Source organism: Hemicordylus capensis, chromosome 1 (genome assembly GCF_027244095.1).
Source record: "Hemicordylus capensis ecotype Gifberg chromosome 1, rHemCap1.1.pri, whole genome shotgun sequence".
Taxonomy (NCBI): domain Eukaryota; kingdom Metazoa; phylum Chordata; class Lepidosauria; order Squamata; family Cordylidae; genus Hemicordylus; species Hemicordylus capensis.
Window position 1 is genome coordinate 145,973,733 of NC_069657.1, and position 23,629 is coordinate 145,997,361.

The 23,629-nt window shown below is 47.7% G+C and overlaps 1 protein-coding gene and 1 long non-coding RNA gene across 2 annotated transcripts in view; one reads left to right on the forward strand and one right to left on the reverse strand.

The window, feature by feature from the left end:
• The window catches only part of CARNS1 (carnosine synthase 1), a 39,713-nt gene extending 25,038 nt beyond the window's left edge, over positions 1-14,675 (forward strand). The window contains exons 7-10 of the mRNA XM_053287239.1: positions 1,551-1,636; positions 2,672-2,903; positions 9,060-9,331; positions 11,707-14,675. Of these exons, the coding sequence (XP_053143214.1) occupies positions 1,551-1,636; positions 2,672-2,903; positions 9,060-9,331; positions 11,707-12,939 (1,823 nt within the window). The 3' untranslated portion in view covers positions 12,940-14,675. The remainder of the gene's footprint in view (positions 1-1,550; positions 1,637-2,671; positions 2,904-9,059; positions 9,332-11,706) is intronic.
• Positions 14,676-14,774: 99 nt separating this feature from the next.
• On the reverse strand, positions 14,775-20,353 carry LOC128341140 (uncharacterized). Its single transcript, XR_008314226.1, has 5 exons — positions 20,221-20,353; positions 18,957-19,122; positions 18,138-18,212; positions 15,009-15,434; positions 14,775-14,896 (listed from the first exon to the last, which is right to left on the reverse strand). It is a non-coding gene; the product is annotated as an uncharacterized LOC128341140 (long non-coding RNA).
• Positions 20,354-23,629: the final 3,276 nt, after the last annotated feature.

Below are 23,629 nucleotides of genomic sequence, written 5' to 3' on the forward strand. Positions count from 1 at the left end.
TTATGGACTCAAGCTTCAGTGAACCCTGCGGGGAAGACGGGAGGGCATGTAGAAGTACAGATGACCACTAGAACAACCAACGTTACAGGTGAGTAACCTGTAGTTCTTCAACGTGGTCTCTGTCTTCTACACAAATGGGCGTATAACAAGCTAGCACCCAAGGAGAAGGGAAGAAACTGAAGCAATATGTAATCTGCCAGAAGTTTTTATTTCAAACACAAGCATACTAGCTGAATGGACTGCAGGACACTCCTGCCAAACACTGCATGATGTCCTGCTCTGACATCAATTGCATAATGACATATAAACAAATGTGGTGAGGCCCAGGTACCAGCCTGACATATCGCATCCAACGGGACCACACGATCAAAGGCCACTGAGGCTGCCACAGATCTAACAGAATGAGCCTTAACTGTTGTAGGCAACTGTTTATGAGCCAGCTGGTAACACAGTTCAATCGTAGACACAATCCATCTAGACATAGATTGAGCTGACACTTGTAGCCTTTATGCGGCCCATCGTATAGAACAAACAAAGCAGAGGACTTCTGCCTCTCAGCAGATCTCTGAACATAGAAGGAGAGTGCTCTTCTAATGTCCAGACCATGTAACCTCCTCTCCACATCCATGGAAGGATCTGGAAAAAACATGGGCAAAGTAAGCGGTGATGAGCAGTGAAACAGATACCACCTTGGGCAAAAACTGGACATCTGGTTGAAGAATGACCTTGTCCTTACGGAACTGAAGATACAGCTGGTCAACCCTCAGGGCTCTCAACTCACTGACCCTCCTGACAGAGGTAATGGCCACCAAAAAGGCGACCTTCCAGGTGAGAAGACGAGGATCAATGGAGGCCAAAGGCTCGAACGGTGGTTGTAACAGGCCATACCACTGACAAGTCCCAGGTAGGGGACATGACAGGATCATCAGGGAACAAATGTGTCAGACCTTTCAGGAAACTCTTAAGGAAGAAATGAAAGCAGAGAGAAAACAAGGGGATATAGAAAATCCTACTTGCTGTTGAGCTGCAGACTCCACAATATTTACTGAAGCAATGACGACGAAAGACTGAGGGCATGAGGAGTGGCGCAGCCCCATATTTATTTCTTTGTTTGTTTAAATTTTTGGAAAACGTATATACCACCCAAACTTTCATCTCTGGGCGGTTAACATAAAACAATTAAAACACACATGTGGCTGGGGTCGGGGTTCCTGCCCAAAGGAGGAGAATTGAGCTTGTTAGATTCCGACGAGGTCTCTGCGCAGGCGCATCGCCCGTGTAGAAGACAGAGACCACGTCGAAGAACCCTCTTCCTGAAGCTAAGCCAGACTAGGTCTGGCCAATGCCTGGATGGGTGATCATCAGAGATCCCCATGTATGTCGCCTTGAGTTCTGTGATGGAAGAAAGGCAAGTTAGAAATACATATTCTTGCTCTCTGATCCTAACCGTTTCATTCTTCTCCATGTGGCCCACTCCCATCAGTTCGCCTTTCTGATATATTCTGTCCCTCTTCTCTTTCGCTCCCCTGCCCTACATCTCTGATTCCCAGGCAACACATCTCCGCGGTCCAATCTGGCAGTCCGAATATGTGCTGTTGTCTGCAGATCTCGAAAGGACCATCCTCTACTGAGCAAGGTAACAGGACCCATGAGCTCAGTTGGAAATGAGGGGAAGAAAGCCCAGGGAGCCATCACTGGCACAAAAAGCATAGTGCTTCTAAACAGGTCAGTGGGGACACCAAAGTCTTTCCCTCTGTCCACAGTCAGGTGAGGGAATTGGCTGGTTGATAAGAGTGGAGACAATAATATTGAGCATTTGTATAGCACTTGTGAGGGTTCAAAGCACTTCTCATTTAATATCTTGATGTAATCCTTACAATGACCCTGTGAGGTAAATATTATTATATCAATATTGCAGCTGGGGAGTTGAGATTGAGACAGAGTAGCTTATCTAAGGCCATTTGATGAGTTCACGGCAGAGGCAAGATTTGACCTGGGGAAGACCTGCTTTGCAGCTCAGTCCCTTGGCCTACACTAGAGCCATATTCAGTCACGACGGTGTTCAAGTGTGCTGATGTCGGAACACTTCTACATGTTTTTGTGTGAATGGCCGTACCCATGTTCATTGTAAAAAGTGAACCTGGTCACAGACATGGGTACAGATAGGATGTGTACTGCTGGACCTGTGTTCAGCATACAGTGTGAATAACTGTATCTGCGTACACTCATTGTATGAGTGTTCAACATAATGTCTGGATAGGACTTAGCTCTCTGGCATATCAAGGACCTTCCCTACAATTTTGAACTGTTTTGTGGGGAACAGGCACAAATCAGCAAAATCTGGTTGGTGCTTGCAGATCACAGTGACATTTTGGCTTGGAAATAGGCTATGTATATCAGCAACTGCCAGACTCGTTACCATCTCTAATCTTCTCCTGAGGAGGGAGTACTTCAGCTGTACCTCAGCATAATTCAAGACAGAATGGAAGTCTTTTTGCACGTGCACAAAGCATAGCCTGCCTTCTGAGCAGAAAGTAACCAGTACAATAGAAAGTGCAAAAGAAAGTACAACAGAGACTTGTAAAATGGAAGTGTTCAGACTCTGGTGAGTAGGTGGACCAGCTGGATGCCAGCAGCTGAAAAAGATCTGACACTTCTTGGTTCTTTCCAGGTAGTGTGTGGTGTGGGCCGGTCAGATAAGCCCTTGAAGCATCAGGCCACAGTGCCCCAGACGCTGGAGAGCAGCCTGCAGCAATGGGGGCTGAAGGACGAGGCCCAGACTGCAGCCATCCATGCGCAGATAAAAGAGAAGGCTGAGGCAGCCATGAAAGCCTTCATGGAGATGGAGGCCGATCTGTCAACTGAGCAAAGAGGTGGTCGCCGCGCACAAACTGATATGATTGGTGAGCTTTCCTGTCAGTCATTATCATTACAGAGCCTTTTTTGCACAAATGGCAGGGCAGCTCAATCCCTGTGTGGCAGCAGTCTGAAGCAACTGCACTGGGTAGAAAGAGTTCACTAGCAGCCAAAAACAAAACAAGTAGTTCTGGTAAGAACTAATCTGTCTACTTTCCTTTCCCTATCCCCACAATTGGACTAAATTTGGTCCGAATCGGTTAGGCAGTTCACAAGTTAGCCCACTTGTGCCTCAAATGTTCATATGTCTGCCATCTTGAATTGGGGTAGATGACATCACAAACTATGCATTTGAGATATCTCTATGTGTCCCTACAATTGTAACAAATTTGGTCCAAATCGGTTCCCACTTGTGCCTCAAACATTCACGTGTCTGCCACCTTGAATTGAACTATGCCATTGAGGTTTCCCTATGTGTCTCTACAACTGTTCCATATTTGGTTCAAATCAGTTAAGTGGTTCACAAGTTAGCCCATTTGCGCCTCAAATGTTCACGTGTCCACCATCTTGAATTGGGGTGGGTGACATCACCACAAACTACACTGTTGAAGTGACCCTATGGGTCCCTACAACTGTACCCAATTTGGTTCATATTGCTCAAGGCATTGCGAAGTAGATGCGGGGGCAGAGGGCAGGGGAGGACACACACACAGACATACATACATGCCGGGTGGCCTCATAAGCTTACGTTCCTTAAGGAAAGTAGGCTATAAAGTACTATAAATTCATTTGGAACCATCTTTTCCAGTTTCCATGTTCTAAAAAGAGGCTCACAGTGTCCTGTTACGTCTGCCTTGTCTTAGCAGCTGCTTACATGACAACTGACCCTTGGTGGCTGCCAGTTTCAGGCACCCGCATGACGTTATGCTTACATTAGACACTGGCTGCTGTAACCATGGGGCTCTCAGCCCCCTTTGAGTCAGTGGCAAGTTGGGACCCTCATCCCTCAGTGGACTTCTGTCTTTTGAAGTGCCTCTGATGTAGACTCCTTGCTGGCCTTCACCTTCAACACATGATTCTGGTTGTGACTCATCCATGAGGTTTCTACAACCTGCTAATGGGTCCTGACTCACCATTCTGGAAATTGCTGCTAGAAATGCCTTCCTGAATTCTTTCCATCAGTGAACTCCTTGAGCATTTGTTTTTCCTAAAACAAACAGAAAAGCAAACAAACCCAGTTGCCACCCATTAATTATATGTTGAACTGTTCCACTGTATCAGAAACTCCCAATTTGCTTTTCCTTATCCACTAATTTGATTTATTTTCCACTGGATCACTGTGAAAACTGGTCCCATCCCCTCTTACTCACTGCCAGGTGGCATTGACCTATGGGGCACAAAACCTTCTCCTCCCACTTCAATTCCATGCAGTAGAATTTCCGCCTGGGTACAGCAGTCTGTGCTATTGCTTAGCTTGCAAGTGAACAGATTCATGAGGACCAGTTTAAGGAAAAAATACAGTACTGCTGTGGGCTTTTGGGCTCAGCTCGAGGGGAAGATTTCTTCTCCTGCCCCAGACTGGTCATTCAGGGGCTGCTGCCATTAGTGCCTGCTTTGCTCTTTCCCCATCTTTTGAATGAATGGATGGATCATCATATAGAGCACAGCCTCAGTGTTCAGCCCAGTATTCTGAAACAAAAGGGAAATTAAACCATAGATTCACATGACGTTCAACACAAATGCACAGTGTTTTCATGTACAGCTCTGTATGCACACATTATGTTCAACACACTTACAGTAGTAAGTGTACTTCCTATCTGTTTCTAGCATTTGAGGGGAATATGTACAGGTGAAACTCGGAAAATTAGAATATTGTGCAAAAGTCCATTAATTTCAGTAATGCAAATTAAAAGGTGAAACTGATATATGAGACAGACGCATTACATGCAAAGCGAGATAAGTCAAGCCTTAATTTGTTATAATTGTGATGATCATGGCGTACAGCTCATGAAAACCCCAAATCCACAATCTCAGAAAATTAGAATATTACATGGAACCAATAAGACAAGGATTGTAGAATAGAACAATATCGGACCTCTGAAAAGTATAAGCATGCATATGTATTCTGTACTTGGTTTGGGCCCCTTTTGCAGCAATTACTGCCTCAATGCGGCGTGGCATGGATGCTATCAGCCTGTGGCACCGATGAGGTATTATGGAAGACCAGGATGCTTCATTAGCGGCCTTCAGCAATTCTGCATTGTTTGGTCTCATGTCTGCCATCCTTCTCTTGGCAATGCCCCATAGATTCTCTATGGGGTCAGGTCAGGCGAGTTTGATGGCCAATCAAGCACAGTATACTGTATACTTTTCAGAGGTCCGATATTGTTCTATTCTTCAATCCTTGTCTTCTTGGTTCCATGTAATATTCTAATTTTCTGAGATTGTGGATTTGGGGTTTTCATGAGCTGTATGCCATGATCATCACAATTATAACAAATTAAGGCTTGACTTATCTCGCTTTGCATGTAATGCGTCTGTCTCATATATCAGTTTCACCTTTTAATTTGCATTACTGAAATTAATGGACTTTTAAATAATATTCTAATTTTCTGAGTTTCACCTGTACAGTTAATCACACCAAAGCACATACACTAGTACAGACACTTGTACACATGTGGAACAAGATGTCTTAATAGGGCGTTAGCCTCCGTGGCTGGCATGATGCTCACCCCTCCATCACCAGTGTGCAAGAAGCCTTCAGTGCCTCTGAGCAGCCAAACGGGCATGGAGGGGGAAGCCATTTTTGCATCACTCCGCTCCCTCCAAATCTGTTCCCGTGAGACTCTCAGTAGAAAGCAGAAAGGGCTTCTGTGGGGTGGGGGTGATGCAAAAATGGCTTCCCCCTCTGCATCCACTCAGCTGTGCAAAGACGCCTTCAGCGTAGAGACAGGGAGTCTCCTTGTGCACCTACAATTCTCCTAAGTCCTCCTTCCAGCGACAGAGGGCTACACCTCATGCCAGCCACTGAGTCCACCATTCAGATTGCGTTAGCTTTTCCTTGGAGAAATTGGGTCAGTTGCCCACAAAAAGGAGTCTTGCAACCCCAAATGCACTGGGTCCTCCTCATACAGTGTTCTCAGTGCACCTTTTGAGGTCTCCTCCCTCTTTTGTCCCTTCTTACCTTGTCCTTAAGGCTCACTTGGGCCCTGGTGCTTGACCTTGGTGAGAGATGCTGTTCTCAGTGACTAACCCTTCAGCTTTTCCAGAGTGATAGGCTGGTCCAGCTGCTCCTGGGAGTAGGGTTGCCAGCTGTCAGCCAGAAGCACCAAGAGAGGCTGCAGCTGCTGTGCCTCCTATTTCTTCCCTGGCTCCTTTGCCGGCCCTCTTTCCCCCACCAGCTGTAACAGATTTGGCCTCATAGCAGGCAAGGGAGGAGAATCTTGAAGGGCAGCAGAGTGGAAGGCACAGCGGCTGTGTCCTTTCTCAGTCTTGTGGTCTTCAGGGTACAGTGGTGAAGAAGACTGATTCCATGCTGTGCTTATCAGGAAAGACACTGCAAACAAAACTGCTAGTATCATAATGCCGTTATACAAATGTAGGGAGTGGCTGCATTTGGAATATTATGTAGAGTTCTGGTTGCCCCGTTTCAGAAGGATATCAGAAAGCTGGAAAAGGTGCAGAAAAGACACTGCCTAGAGAGAGAGAGATATCAGGCAGTATATAAATATGAGGATAGACAGACAGACAGATAGGCAACCAGGATGATCAGAGCGCTGGCGCACCTTTCCTGCAATGAAAGATTTTAGCATTTGGGACTTTTCTGTTTGGAAAGAAGAAGAAAAATGACCAATGAGACATACCATAGAAGTTTATAAAAATATGCATGGTATCAAGGAAGTGGATAGAGAGTATTTTCTCCCTCCCATCATACGAGAACTGGGGTCAACCCAATCAGACGTTCTGTCAACAGATGCAGGGTGAATCAAAGAAAGTACGTCTGCATGCAGTGAAGAATTAGTGCATAGAATTCACTGCCTCAAGATGTGGTGAAGGCTGCTAGATTCCATGGTTTACAAAAAGGATTTGACAAGTTCATGGAGGACAGCTCTATCGGTGGCTATCAGCCATGATGCCTAAATTAACAAAATACAAGGTGTTGGTCATAACCTATAAAGCCCTAAACAGCTTGGGCCCTGGGTTTTTAAGAGAACGGCTTCTTCGTAATGAACCCCACCGCCCCGAGGCTTTGGAATGTGCTCCCTAGTGAAATAAGAGCCTCCCCATCTCTGACATCCTTTAAAAAGTCCTTAAAGACACATTTCTTCACCCAGGCTTTTAACTGATATTGTTTTGATTGTTTTGAATGTTGTTTTTAGAATATTGTTTTAAGATTTTAAATTGTGTTTTAAATTTCTTGCTTTTAAATTTTTTTGTTTTGTTTTGTTTTATTTTTGTTTAATTAATGTTTTACTTTTTAATCTTGTTGTAAACTGCCCAGAGACATAAGTTTTGGGCAGTGTAAAAATATGATAAATAAATAAATAAATAGAAGCAGGTTGCCCTCTCGCCTATTTATTTATTTATTTATTTAATACATGAGGTTCCGTTCCAGCCTACAACCACGGATAAAAAACCCTGTGAATAACGAGACCTTGAGTCTGTTGGAGGGGGTTAAGTTCCATGAGCCTAAAAAAGGGCCAAAAAAGTAGAAATAAAACATAGTACCTTGCTCTCCAGGCCTCCCAACTCTCCAGAAAGGCACACCAAAACCTGCAAATCTTCCAATCCCACCCCCCCGCAAATTCTTGGGAATGTTTTTTTAAAAGAGCTACAAAATGGTTCTGTGCTGCAAAATGATGGCTGCAAATTTATTTGATTTATTTATTTGATTTGTATACCACCCTTCCAAAATGGCTCACATGACTTCCAAATGACATTGGAAGTCATTTCCAGCCACCCAGGAATTATGAATAGGTGAATGTTGCTTATTTTTAAAACCGCAGAGAATGAGGTTGGGTCTATATTGCCTGACCGTAGATATGCGAAACCGCGGGTGCTGGGACCATGGATACTAGACCACCTGTATCCTTACAAAAGTCTCAACTCAATTAACAAACAAATAAAAACAGCCAAACATTAAAACATATACAGAATTCAATTTAAAGTAATGGATCAGTAAAAATGCAACTAAAAGCCTGGCTGAACAGGTGCATCTTTGTTTCCTAAAAGCCACCAGGGATGGAGCAGCTAATTTCAACAATAAGTGTGTTCCACAGCCCTGGGACAGCTATATAGAAAGCTTGCCTTTGAGTCACCACGAGGCAAACTGGTGGCACCCTCAGATGAACTTCCTTTGACAATCTTAATAGGCAGCAGGGTTCATAACAAAGAAGGCGTTCTCTTAAATACCCTGGGCCAAGCCGTTAAAAGTGCTTTATGGGTAATAGCCAGCACTTTGTATTTTGCCGGAAACCCATTGGCAGCCAGTGTAGTTCTTTCAGAACAGGAGTAAAATGGAGACCAATCTGGCAGCAGCATTCTGCACCAACTGCAGTTTCTGGACTATGTACAAAGGCAGCCCATCATAGAGTGCACCCAGTAGTCATGCCTGGAAGTTATCAGCATGTGGGCCACTCTTTTAAGGTCATCCTCTTCTAGGAAAGGGTGCGGTTGGCGTATCAGCCGAAACATAAAAAGCACTCCTGGTCACTGCCTCCACCTGAGGTATCAGGGAGACTATGGGATCCAGAAGTACTCTCAAGCTGCATACCTGATCCTAACCCCATCTAGAACAGGCAGATCTACCCCCATCTCCTTAATTATGGTCCCCTACAATGAGAACCTCTGTCTTATTTGGATTCAACCTCAGTCTATTATCCCTCATCCAGCCCATTACTGCCTGCAGGCAGGCATTTAGGGAAGTTGTGCCATTTCCTGATGAAGTTGACCATAGATAGATTTGGGTGTTAGCCAGGACTACTTGACTATTTACTGGAGGTAACTTGTTGGCCACTTATGATGAATATGGATTCTAGCTGGCAGCTGCACTTCAGGCAGGTTATTTATTTATCCACTGGTTTTTGGGAATCCTGTGGGAGTTGGTTCTAGGACTTCTCCAGCATTTCTGTGATCTTCAGTGAGGCTTTGCTGGTGTTTCTGGCTTGGAGACTGACAATACTCTTGGTTTCCGCTTCCTTCAGGTGTGGATTTCCTCCTGAGCTCTGAGGATCAGGTGCTGCAGCTGGTAGCCCTGGAGATGAACTCGCAGCTGTGCCTGGAAACCTGCTCAGTCTTTGAGTCCATGGGCCGGGTGGTGGGGGCACCAGCGGGCGAGGCGGCACGCCCCCTGGTGGAGACGATGCTGCGTCGTGCGCAGTGCCACCTGATGGAGGGCAAACACGTGTTGGTGATTGGGGCCGGCGGAGTCAGCAAAAAGTTCGTCTGGGAGGCAGCCAGGGACTACGGGCTAAAAGTAAGATGCGGAAACCAGACCCATGCAGCCCCCCACAGGCTGCAGGATGGACTATAGCTAGAGCAGCAGCACCCCTGCAGCCCCTGTCCATAGTACATAAACGTTATGGGTGCAATCTAAGGACAGAGAGGGGAGAGAATCACAGACTGCCCCCCCGACCAATCAAAAAAGGCGCATCCGTTTCACCGTGCACTTATAATTGAAGCCTGCCTGTCCCGTTTCTGGCTTTGGCTCCTCCCCATTCGTGTATTGCAGCTGTTCTGGGGGCTAGTCCCTTGGGCAAAGCAAGGCCCAGCCCAGAAGAGTCGCTGGGGGTGGAGATGAGTTCTGGTCAGTTCTTACCTCCTGTCACATCCTGTGTCCATAAACAGAGACAGGAAACAAACAGGACACAGGACCACTGAATTCACTGTGCAGGTGTTCAAGTTTCCAGGATCCCAGCCTGCCTCCCAACCCAGCCATTCTGGGAGGAAACTGCCACTGCCACGTAGCATTGCTGCCAGCTTCTGACATGTTTTCTGGCTTTGAATAGTGAGATGGCCAGCAGCAGTATATTTATTTACTTCATGTATATCCCTCTCTTCCTCCAAGGAGCCCAGAGCAGTGTACATGGTTAGACTATCCTCACAACAATCCTGTGAGTTGGGTTAGGCTGACTAACCCAGAGTCACCCCGTGAGTTGCATGGCTGAGTGGGGATTTGAACTTGGGTCTCCCCGTTCCTATTCTGGCACTCTAACCCCTACACCATATTGACTGTGGTGTTTTCATCACTGCATCTCCAACAAGTCATGCAGTTCTTTGAAAGTGCAGGAGCCCTGCCAGAAACTAGGGTGGAGGTCCTGCAGCCAAGGCAGCCCAGGAAGCTCCCAACAGCTTATTCAGTAACGTCTCTTTCCTCATCCAGCCACCCTTCCCAGCAGACTCCATAAAAGCACCATATTTTTGGTTTCCCCCCCAACTCGGGATACAAACACTGCCCCCTTCTCAGTGCAGAGGAATTGCTGCGCTGATGGTCTCTTCCTTTCAAGGAGGTGGGAATCCGGTGAAATTTCAAGAACAAGCTGTCTTGAGCCTTTTAGCTTCTAGACCTCGTGTCAGGGATTTCTAGGTTACCCGGGCCCCAGCAGCTGAGCATATCAATGTGGGTCTCTCTGAGAATATTCTCTGGTCCAGAGAATATATAATATGTAGAGGGTGGTGGTGTTATTGGAATAAGATGAGAATTAATTGGGTAGAAGAAACCAGACGGTGGCTTGACCAGCAGTGTCTCATACCATTGTCCTTGAAAATGTTACAAATGTCCTGGTGTCAGCTTACACCTATGGGGCTAGGGGTTGAGTTTGCCCCCACTGGAAGTCTTGCCTCCCTTCTTCAGCTCTGAACGAAGCACATTGACTCTGGCACACATAGCCTATGTCAACAGCTGCAGTCTTCACAATGGGACAGCCCGAGGGCTTTACCCAAGCTCCTCTTGGAAAATGGCTTGGCTCTTGTTAATATAAAGAAGGGGTGGTGATCTGCTTGGCAGTCTCCACATCATGGGGTTGCTGGATGTTCCTGCCCAAAGCATCAGCAGCAAAAGACTTAAGGCCGCCCGACCCCTCCACTCCTGGCTTATGTTTCACAAAGCCCAGAGAGCTGAATAGGGGCACCTCCCTGACCCAAGCTGAATCCAGATAAAGAGGCACAGACCAGATGGAGAATGGACCTGTGACTTACTTGTGTACCCTCCAGGCCACGAACTGGCTCGGCTGTTGTCTCTCAAGACATTGATCCTTTTCTCCCCAGCCTGGGTCACTCCGCTCCTCCCACCCAGACTCAGAGGCCAGCGGACTTCCTCCTTCCTCAGTGGCTGCATAAACAGGGATGGGAGCATAAGAAGCTGCCTCAAACTGAGTCAGACCATGAGTCCATCTAGCTCAATATTGTCTACACTGACTGGCAGCGGCTCTCCAAGGGTTCAGGCAGGAGTCTTTCCCAGCCCCACCTGGAGATGCCAGAGATTGAACCTGGGACCTTCTGCATGCAAAGCATATGTTCTGCCACTGAGCTATGGCCCCATTCCCATCTAGAGAAAGCTCAGATCCCCCCTCCCTCTATGTCTATGACTGAAGAATGGCTGGCCAGACAGCTACCCCCATACACAGCATGTGGTGGAGAGGAGGGGGGCTGCTATGCTGTGTCTGGTCCCGAGGAGTTTGCCTTCTCTGATATTGTCAGTAGTGATGCATCTCTGATTTTTCTCCCACCTTCTCTGCATCTCTGCCCTTCTGTGTCTGCCCTTCCCTCTCCCCCAACCTGCTTCCTCTCCCACTTCTCTCTCTCTCTCTCCCTCTTGCTCTCTTTCTCTCTTCTCCTCTTTCCCATCCTCAGATCCACCTGGTGGACTCCGATCCCAACCACTTTGCCTCCCAGCTGGTGCAGACCTTCATCCACTATGACACCACGGACCACAAGAGGGACGAGGAGCATGCCCAGCGGCTGCTGGCACTTGTGCAGGAGCGGGGCCTGCACCTGGACGGCTGCCTGTCCTACTGGGATGACTGCATGGTCCTAACGGCACTAGTGTGCGAGGGGCTGGGCCTGCGCTGCAGCTCCCCCACCGCCATGCGCGTGGCTAAGCAGAAGAGCCGCACGCACCTGCACCTGCTGCGGCGGCGCAAGGAGGGGGCTCGCTGGCCCTCCGCGGCCCTCTATGCCGTGCCCTGCTGTCACCTGGAGAGCCATGCTGATGTGGAGCGAGCCGCAAGCCACCTCAGCTTTCCTGGGGTCATGAAGCTAGAGTATGGGGCAGGGGCTGTGGGAGTCAAGCTGGTGGAAGATGCGCAGCAGTGTCACCTACACTTTGACAAGATCTCCAGGGACCTGCAGGAGGACTCTGACCACCCAGGCATAGGGTTAGGCTGGGGCAATGCCATGCTCTTGATGGAGTATGTCTCTGGCACTGAGCACGACGTGGATCTGGTGGTGTACGAAGGGCGTATGCTGGGGGCATTTGTGTCTGACAACGGGCCCACCCGGGTGCCCAACTTCACCGAGACGGCAGCCTGCATGCCCACTTGTCTGCCCCATGACCGTGAGGCGCAACTCATCCGTGCGGCCTACCAGTGCTGCTTAGGCTGCGGCCTAACCGACGGCGTCTTCAATGTGGAGCTCAAGCTGACAGCAGCCGGCCCCAAGCTCATCGAAATCAACCCCCGCATGGGCGGCTTCTACCTGCGCGATTGGATTCAGGAGATCTACGGCGCAGACATCATGCTGGCCTCGGTCATGGTTGCCTGTGGGGTGGCCCCGTTGCTGCCTGCCCGTTCTCGCCCCCGCACTCACCTGGTGGGAGTGATGTGCCTGGTGTCGCAGCACCTGCAGGCCCTCAAGTCCACAGCCAGCCTGGAGACGCTCCAGGCCCTGCATGAGCGTGGGGTCATCCGCCTCAACCTGCTTGATGACGAGCTAGTGTCCAGCGAGTACGAGGAGCCCTATTGCAATGTGGCCTGTGCCAGTTCTAGCCGCCGTGAGGCCTGCCTCAAGCTGCTAGGCATCTGCCAGGTCCTGGGCATCGACTCCCCACACTACCCCGTCACCCACTTCCTCTCTCACTTCAAATAGCCTTGGAGATCTGGCCCCCTCCGTCTGGAGCTGAGTTTGGGCCAGCTCTGGAGAGGGAGCCTTGCTTATCCCTCCTAAATTATCCTTCCCTTACTCCCAACTCACCTCTGGGGTTTGCACTACACAAACACCCTATTTCCTACAGTCTTTCTCAAGTGGCTGCTGTGTCCCTCAGGAAGGAGTGTGGCACCATCTGATGCCATCTCTGGTAAGTGCCACGCCCACATCACCCACATCCTTGTCTGGGCTCACCTCTTCCTTTGCAGGAGAGGGAGTCTATTAACTGCAGAGCTTCACCTCTTTCTTCTGCGCTGTCTGTGGAGTAATCTCTTTTTCTTTGACTTGCAGTTCTAATTAATCCCCCTTCCATCTTGGTTCCTGAATTATTCCTCACCACCACCATAAAAAAGAGGCATATTCCTGCCTCTTCACCGTCTCTTTCTTCCACTGGGGAAAAGGCTGTTGGTTTCTGGCCAGGCAGTCCCTGGAGAGAACCTACCTCATGCTTCCAGAACCAGTGGAGGAGAGGGCCTGGGTCAGATCTTTTGCAGCCTCTAGTAGCCAGTGCTTCACCAGTGATCCTACAATAACAACGTAGTCGCTGCCAACTCTGAGCACTAGTTCTTCCCGTACTGAACCCCTGTATGCAAACTCCATGCTCCTTGGTAAGAATCCAGTTAACAGGCAAGCTCCCCAGCCGACTCCTCAGCAAACCTAAAGTAGCAAAAGGACCACATGCAAGCCTACAGTAACCGTTGTTTACAGAGCAGTAGAATATAAGACAATTAACAAGCTAGTTCTGCTTGCTCAGTACTTGCAAACTCTCCAGTGACATCCTAGTGGCGCGTGATCCTTTTAGGAGCTAATGAGCACACCCAACTCTCTGCTCATAGATCAATAGAGTAACCGTGGTGATCCCTGGCGTGCATGCCTAGTGCCAGGTGAAACCACCCCATGGATTCTCAGTGCTCATCAGAGAACATGCTGTAACCATCTCCCCACCCTGCAATGCCCCAAGAGACCCTATCGTAGTACATCACTGTGACATCACCTCCAAGCACCCTACAACCAAATTGATGCGCCAGTTCTCACTGACAGATCGCAGCACCAGCACTCCTGACTCACCTTAAAAGAATAAGCCTTCCAACGGAACCCCAATGCCCCTTAAGACCCTACACTAAGAAACCATAGTGCCAGCATTCCTGAGTGTGTCTGCAATAACAAGCCACAACCTTGCCACCACTCCAAATTACGATAAAGCAGCAAAGTTCTGCGCATAGTCCTAGCACCCCAAAATATGTAATGTTGCCTTTAGTACCAGCATCCTTTAAAAATGCTTATAACCAGCATAAAGAGAAAAGCAAAATGAGAGTTCCAACCAGCATGGTGGAATAAGTCTCTGTCTTTTTAATAGCTCGCTCATGGGCTTCCTGCTGCTTCCGTGACAAAGGGAAGAGAAGATGCAGGATGGGCCAGCTGAAAGGCCTGGGAGGACATTCCAGAGCCTGTGAGGCTTAAAATGACAGACCTCTTGATCCCATTTGGGGAGAGGGGAGGCAGGAATTGGGAACTCTTTGGCACCCATGATTGGGTGACTAATAGCAGGGCCATTAGTTAAGTGTGCCCCTCCTAGCATGGGCTGGTGACCCTGCCTTCCTTCCTGCCTATCCTTCCACCACTTCTGTAATGAGGCAGGCATAGTAGTCCCTCTCCCAATAAAATGCCGTGCAAAAATATTCAGACTGCAGAGGTGTTATTTGCACCTGCCCCACCGTTCAGCCTCTGGCACCCCATTGCTTATTGATAGGTGAAAGAAAACCTGGTGGAAAAGACTCACCGCGAAACAAATGGCTTTTGGAGGAGAAGACCCTGTGCGGAGAAGACCCTTCCCAAAGCTGGTGGGGGATCTGTTCATTTCAGGAAGGCGGCCTCCAGGCGCCGCCATCTGTAGCTGTTCCTGAGGAAGAAATAGTGTCTGACTGTGCTGCCCACTATCTTATCGAAATAACGAAACTGCCTTCCTTTAGCACTTATAGCACAAGCCTTTCTCTGCTCTCTTGGGCACTCACCTTCATAGGATATTCTGAGGATTTTAGAGCAGTTGGACTAGAAGGTATTCCCCTCCCCCAATTTTCTAAGGGGAAAAGGAGTGCAGCTTTCCCATTCACAACTTTTGTCTTAAGCATTCTGGAAGCTCAGTCATTTCCATTCACTTCAAGTATTCTCTTTAGCCAAATGACGGGGTTCAGACATTATGCAGCATGGAAGCTAAGGTAGGAGTAGCTGTCCTTTCTGGGCTCTGACCTCGAACCCTCTTGCATCGCTTGCATAGCAACCAGCGATCTCCTGAGATGAATCCTTGGCTTCTTTGCATGAGGCCTGGTGCCTTCAGGTCTTGTCGTCAGAATCGAAACTTCATTCACTGGACGTACACCACGTTTCCTGCTTCTTTCCACAAAACAATCCTTGTGCTAAGACCAGAGTGTCCCTGAATGCTAAACATACAAAATGTACAACGAGAAACTGAAATTATGTGACCAGAATGCATTAGGCAGGTTGAAGGCAATTAGGCAAACTTTCTTAATTTGCATTACTTCTGTTTCTGAAGCAACTCCATAATGTTGTCATGGAATTGTCAACATTTTGGCAGTGATTGGTGTTGCTAGGTAGTGTGAGAAAAACACTTGAGCAAGAAACTTTTGGAGGATAAAGGGGTGGCAGTCCTAAAAGCGGCGCATGTTGGCAGAAGGAATGGATACTGGGGAAAGGGAGAGGAGAGAATTGCCAAGTTATTTCTGTTTAGCCATGGAGATTTCAAGAGCCCAGGTGCTTAACAGGCTATTATCTTGATTTCTTGGGAAATCTCTGAATTCATGGGGTTCTAGACTTTAAGATTCAAGCCATTCCCATCCTCAACAGAAGTGCCACAGCTGTTGAGCATTTGCTGACACAGTGGATAGGAACAATCTGGGTGTCATTTTAACAGTCAGGCTCTATATATTCCTTTTATAGAGAGTTTCAACTACAGAATCTGGACATTGGGCTGTGATAAGACCCGGGCTGAGCTTATTAAATTCACCCAGACTCTAGGATCACATACATGAGACAGAAATAAGGGGAAACCATTTTAAATCAGTCCTTATCTTGGAATTTTTGCTGCCACAAACCTATCTATGAGCTAACCCACCATTGGGCAAAAAATGTACGATCCGAGTGTTCTTATCTTGGTTAGGGAATTCTGGGGTTCCAATACCTCTTGAGCCTGCAGCTGCCCAGTATCTCTCAGATCACACTGTGGCTGCTATAATTCCCTGACAAAGCGACTCAATATACTCAGAGAGCTACTATATAAGGGATATTGGGCCAGTGATCCACCCCTAGAATGACCAGCCAGCAAGATCTGTTTTCATAGATACGTTTCCCCCGACAGCTCTTTTCTGCCAGGTCAGCATCTGAAGGGATCAGTGGTACCTCTCAAGGGACAGGATTTGGCCAGGGGCCTCTAGTTGCTGATCCCTACTTAGAAGTCACCTTGTAGCATTAGAACTGGGGGGAAATCTTGGGGGTTTCAAACCAGCAAGCTATGTCTATGAAGAAAATAAGATAATAGGCACTATGAATTAGCAAAATTCTGTGTCCACATGGAGCGCTTCATCACAGAGAGTCCCATAGAATAGAAGGTGCTCTGTGCCAGTGATAGAGAACCCCTACTTGTGCTGAAAAATAGGCCACCCAGAAACAGATGGGGATGTAATTTTGTGCATGCAAACAGTTGTACAATCTGCATATTCCTGATGTCGGAGAGCTCTGTGCATATACTAGCCCTGGCTTGAGAGTTTGGATGACTGAAGAAGAAAAGCACCCTACTGCTTGCTTCCCTTCAGTTTAGCACAAGCTTCTGTGATGTCTTCAGGGGAGAGCAGCCTTAAAAACACGGCGGGAGCTGGAGTGTCTTGGGATCAGGGAGAGAATGCAGCTTGCCACCATCATCCCCTGAGCCCAGTTGTCCCAGGAGATTCATTTAGTGGCAAAGGGCGGGGGGGCACCCATTTGATCCTCAGAGCATCACCAGGAAGGCAGAACTGGGCTCGGGAGAGGTTTCCCTTTCAGGGGTAAACAGTTGTTACATCCATCTGGCAAGAAGCAGCAGCAGAGATGCTTCCTTCTCAAAATGAAGCAGCTGGGAGGTCAGCTGCTAATGCAGCATGACATGAGTTGGAAATTTGGGAGTTGAAAATTCGTGCTCAGCCACGTACAGTCATTCGGACAGAAAAAGTGCAGAAAATACTTGAAATGTGCATAATTACAGCAAGCAGAGACGTTGAGTGGGGCAGGTAGTGCAGAAAGGGTTCCTCTCTCAAAGTGGTTTCACATTGCATGCAGACCTTGGGAGGAGGCCACAGGCCTCCCTGGAGCACCCCCACATAGAGGGCTTTACTCCATAGAAATGAATGGCATCCATTCATTTATCTGGGGGACTGTGAAAGTATGTGTGGCATGGGGACTAAACCTATCCCCCTCTAGTGAGCCTTCGTACTACTACTTACTGTAGCTACAATCAAATCAACAAACTGGCGAGCAAAGTTCTTAAAGGATATGGAAAATATGACTGCAGGAAATGGTTGTGTTTGTTTATTTGAAGCATTATATGCCACTTTTCCTGCACAGAGAGTGGCATACAAATGGTAAAAGACATTTAAAATAAAATTAACAATAAATTTATAACAATCAAGTGAGCAATCAAAAACTTTCTTTAGCCACTAGCTAAAGAAATCACAGGCTGCTAATAAAGCCACCAGTTGACTGCTAAGTGCTAGCCCAAAGACACCTCACAGCTTTTTTAAAAACAGGAAGAGGGACATCCTTTGATCATAACTGTGAGGTTACTCTAAAGCAGGCCTGCTCAACTTTGCCCCCCCCAGCATATTTTTGGACTACAACTCCCTTCATCTCCAGCTGTAGTGGCCAATAAAGTGATATGAGTTGTACAACATCTGCAGGAGGGCGGATGTTGTGCAGCCCTGCTCTAAAGACTTGGTGCAACTGCAGTAAAGACAGCTGATATAGCACATTTCAGAAGTCACTCCAAGAGGCTACAGAATTATCCATATGTATAGTGAGGTCCCTACCCTCCAGCAAGAAGCAGAGCCTAAGTAGCAGATGCTTCTGGTAAAATACCCCAGTCTACCACTACTTACTTATCCAGGTCGCTTTCCAGGCTAGCCGCTCAACAGCAGCAAAATGGTTCCATTCAGGCAAATTGCTTTCAAAACCTAAACAGCAGGGAGAGCAGTCTCATGAAAACTAGCAACCCGAAAAAACAACTTTTTAACGCCAGATAGATGACATCATAGCACTATATTGCAGCAACTAAATTCGTAACCAGTCATTGGAAATATGAACGGCACCCTGCTGTCGGTGTAGGGACTGCAGTGTCACAACACAGGAAGTGTGGAAGCACTCGTTGTGACCCAGTTGCAGGGTGTAATCTGGAAAGCGCCCAGGAGCAAAGTTGAATTCAAGAGTACCCCAGACCAAAATTGTTCAGATGAGGATACTTCCACCCTACCCCCTATCACAGCATCCTAACCATCTTGAAGGCCTGACAATCCTTCACCAGCATCACCTCCGATTCAGTTTGTTCACCTTCATCTACTGACCCTGGTTTAGGTCTGAGGCAGCAGCTCACGGATGCTTAGTGAACAATAGAGCAGAGTGTCATCAACATATTGATGACACCCAACCCCAAACTCTGGATGATCTCTCCCAGATGGAGAGATCAATTTTCACGTGGATGTTTAAAAGCATTGGTGAGAACATCAAGTTCTGTAGAATGCCACATGCACATTTCCATTGGCCAACCTAGCATTACCAATGACTGACCTTTGAATGAGGATGAACAAAAAAAAAAAGTAAAACCACTGGGTAGGCCTTTGTATCATTTCAAAAGAATGGTATGCTCCACAGTATCAAAAGTCACAGAAAAGTTCAACAAGACCAACAGAATGCTATTCTACCTGTTGGCCACCAGGACCTTGACTCCACCACCAAGGCTACTACAGCCATCTGTGTCTGATCACCAGGGTGGAAACGCAACTGGAAAGAGTGGAAGAATGATGCTTCATCCATAAAGGTTTAGTTCAGATGAAAGGGGATTGGGGGTGAGTTATAATCTTCATGCATCTAAAAAACAGTCATAAAGAAGGTTGAGAACAAGTTTATCAGGGATCCTACTGGTGGGATAAAAAGCAATTTGATCACTTCACAATAAAGCAGATTTGGGTAATAAGGGAAACCCTTTCTACTGTTACCCAGGATAAGTTGTATTCCTAGAGATACTTAGGCTTGAAGTACATCTGCTAAGTATGATCTGAGTTGAGAAAAAACTGCTAATTCTGCACCCCCAGTTATTCTCTCTTATTATTTCAATATGTTCCTGAGGCTATTTCAGTATGTATTTAAAGCAGTCCAGTCCAGATATCGAGTCTTAGATGACAATCCTAAATCCTTAACTGGATGCCTTACTGGAATCAACAGAACTTGCCAGAGTGCCATTAGGATTTTCTTTTAAGATTTGAGTGAGGCAACCTATAGGCCATTTACCCCAAACTATGTATTTGGAATGTGGCTGCTCTGTCTGGCATTGGGGCTATTCTGACGATCGGCAAAAATCGGGCTAGGAGAGCCTAGCCCAATTTTTGCCAATCGTAAGAACCACCGGGCTCGGCTGTGAGCCCGGTGGTTCTCAAGCGGTTAACCCGCTCAAGTACCCCTCCCATTAGCCTGGGTTTGTCGAGTGAGCGCTCTGCAAACCCGGGCTATCTGATCGTGAGTAGGCGCGGCTCCGCGGTGCGGCTACTCACAAGGAGACCCCCAGAGGGGAGGAGAAAAGCCGCCTCCCGGCTCTGGTGCTCTCACCAGCATGCCCTGCACGTTCGTGCAGGGCATGCTGGAGCTTGCAGGGGCCAATCGACCCCCGCTCCCCCCAGCCCTACTTTTCAGTGATTTAATTTTTTTTTTAACAGTAAGAACATTTCTCTTTTCAAAGAATCCCTCTCTGTCACCAAGCAGCCATAAGCAACACGGCTGTGCATCACTTTGCATCAAATCAATAATCAGTTCTGATGCAATTTAAGCCTTGGGGCATTTTTCAACAGAAACAATTCCAGTGAAAACTGTCCGCCATTTTGATAATGAATAAAATCTATTAATAGATTTGATGCAATGCCGCATCATATCAGCATTGCATTGAATATTATTGGAAGGTGGGAGGGGGCTTACCGTTAATGAAGATCCGTCTGTCTCCAAAGAACTGGTTGCCTGGAAGGCAGCCACAGCTCTTCATTTCTTTCCTGACACTGTCTTGCCCTAGACTGAACCAGGGACATTGCATCCTTTTCTTGTTGCACCCATGTACAGCTCTAATAAGCAATGCAGTGATGATAGCAATGCTGTGGTGCATGGGGGAGTGTTGCTGGGACTTGAATCTCTCTGGAGATATCATGAGAATAGAATTCATTTATTTCTGATCATGTAAGCAATCATGCTTATTACCACTTTGCACAAACGGCAACAGACATAAGGGGAGTTGATATTGTTGACAGAATCCCTGTTTGTTGTGGTGCCCTTCACGCAGTTGCATGGGAGCCACTTTTCTATGGCATGATTCCACACAGCAGGGGACTACAGCCATGTGGGCAGGGCAGATTGCATAGGTCTTTCCCCCCTAACAACTGGCACAAGGAGTGAAGGGGGGCAAATTGCCCTGGAATCCCACAAAGCTGAATGCTTCCAGTGTATTGATTCATAGCCCAAATTTGGGGGGTGCGGTGCAGGAGGAGGGACCCAAAACTATATATATTGCCGTAGATCCCAAGTCACCTCTCTGCAACCTTGGGCATTCCCAACTCAGGTCATCCACCACCCATATGGTTGTATCATTCACATGCAGACCCCAGCCGTGTGGGATCACATCACAGAAAAGCAGCTTCCACCTGGACTTCCCCCAGTTACTAACTCTTCCAGTATCTATTTATCATCTGTGAAAGCAGGTGGCAGCCAATATCTCATCATGTTACATCTCATCATGCATCAGGTAACACTGAAAAATGTCACGGATAATAGTCCATTACCTACTGGGGCATGTTGTTGCATGTATGAGCTGCTAGAGCGCAACTAGTTCCTTATGCCATTCCTCTGGTACAGTCGGGTGATACTCACAGCAATGAGTCTCAAATGTTATCCTATTCAGCCCCTTCCTAAACTTACTTGATCTTCACATACACACACATGCTAAAAAATGAATTGCCGCTTGGTGTGCATATCTGGCCACTAGGCTCAGTTGCAACCCCCAAATCCTCTGGCACTATTGCTGCGAAGACAACCAATTCTTTCCTTAACTGCAGCTCACAGCAACAGACTGCTTTGTATGCTCAGGAGGAGTTACACAAGGAGTTTTTAATTTACTGTTGTTGCTGAGAGCTACTACAGTGAAAGCCCCAAAATAGTATTGGCTTTTTGAGATCATAGCCACTGAGAGTTCATAAGGAGTAGTGATGTGAGTGCTGCAGAGGAGGAGAGAGGTCATACAGTGGAGAACCCCTGCAGGAGGCCTGCATACAAAACCCAAAATTGGCCATGTTGCCATTTCAAAATGGCACACTACTGTGTGCCATTATCCTCGCTCCATGGCAGCCTAATTTAAGAGACTCTATCTGCAAAAGTGTTTTTGAAAACAGAATTCCAAAGGAATAAATCCTTCTACACAACCTGCTTTACAATTACTTTGAAAAATTCAGAAGCACTGCCACTTGCTGGGATGAGAATCATTGAGGCTATTCACACAATGGGGCGAAATCGGGCTAGCGGAGGCTAGCCCGATTTCACCCCATCGTGTGAATGACTGGGCTCGGCTGCGAGCCCAGTGGTTCCTAGGCGGGTAACCCGCCTAACTACCCCTGTCCTAAAACCAGGTTTGCAGAGCGAGTGATCCGCAAACCTGGTCTTAAAGATTGTGAGTAGCCGCAGCTCGGCTCCGCACCGTGGTTACCCACAAGTAGACACCCCCCGGAGGGGAGGCGAAAAGCCGCCTCCCAGCTCTGGGGGTCTCCCCAGTATGCCCTGCAAGCTCACGCAGGGCATACTGGAGCTTCCAGGGGCCACGCGGCCCCCGAGCTCAGCAGCCCCCGCCAGCACCATCACAGAGCCGGCAATCGTGTGGGCGGCTGATCCGGCCACCCAGGGCTCCCTCCTTGCTCATGTGCGGGGAGATCAGGCTTAGCCCGCTCTCCCGGCTCACCCTTCCAAACCGGGTCTCACTGATCCTGAGACCCGGCTCATTGTTTTCCAACTGAGCCCCAAGCCATAGAATCATAATTGTGTCCTTATTGGCAGTCATGGTATAAATCTGAACTGGTGATGGGATGTGTCTCCCCCCCCCCCAGAGCCCCAGTAATTCAGTGAGCGAGTGCATGGTGCACTACTGAGATCAGGCCCCGCAAATGTGACCGCCGCAGCTGCAAGCAGACACAGCAGACACACAATTTTTAAAAAATGAGGTCAAAGCAGTGCTTGCTCCCTTAACCTCATTTAAGTAGAAGGCTACTTTGGTGGGTTTGCCACCATATAGCCACCAGGATTGGACCCAATCCCAGTGGTTCACATGAGCATGCAAAACCAGGCCGGGCTCCCTTAGCCGGAGTTTGCACGCTTGTGTGAATAGTCTCTTAGTTTCCTTCTGTGGAGACATTGTTCCTTTTAGGGCTAACTGTGCTCACAAATTGGGTTCATTCAAAATAATTAAAATCTATTCTCAATGCTATTCTGGTTTCCCTACATGGGTGAGGAATTAAGGAGCAAAGAGATGCCTGTACAATTAACAGCTAGTTATTTCGAAGGCTTTCCATAGCACTGCTCCAACTCTCTCTCAGCCTCCCTCACCAACCCCTTTCCTCAGTCATCACTGGGCCTTGTTTCTGAGGCAGAATTTGAGCATTCAAACCAGCCATGGCAGGTGGAGCCACAGTGTTTTAAGCCTTGGGAGCCACCAGGCTTAATGCAATATTGTGAGAAACGCACACATGTGTCTACAAGTTACAGCAGATCAAACATGACAGCGATAGTGACAAAGACAAAAGCCATAGGCCAAAAGGAGAGCAGTATTGGGATTTGGTACTGCAATGTAGGCTTGGTGAGCAAACCCACGTGAACCCCAGATTTCCTCATGCAAAGCCCTATTGCTAGCCATGTTCTAATTTTATGCACACCCAAAAGAACTTAAAAGCCCACTTGGATCAGCCCATTGATCCAGTATTCTGTTTCTCCCCTCTCTAACCAGGTACCTCTAGGAAGTCCACTAGAAAAAGACGAAGGTATATCGCCTCTCCACCATTGCTCACCTCCACCATTGCTCATGGTATTCCAGCAGTTCCCCTGCAACTGGCATTGGGTGACATCGTTCCTCTAAACATGGAGGTTCCATATAGAGGTCATTCACACAATCAAAAACAGTGTTCTACCCGGGATCAGGAATGGTGTGTGCTCCCAATTTTTGGTTGTGTGGAAGCAAGGTAGGAGGAGAACCTGGGTAGAAGTGAATGAGGCGGTTCCCATGATCAGTGGGAACTGCCAGATGGGGTTAAGCAGGGAGAGCAGGCTTAGCCCGCTTGCCCTGGAGATGACAGAGCCCTGG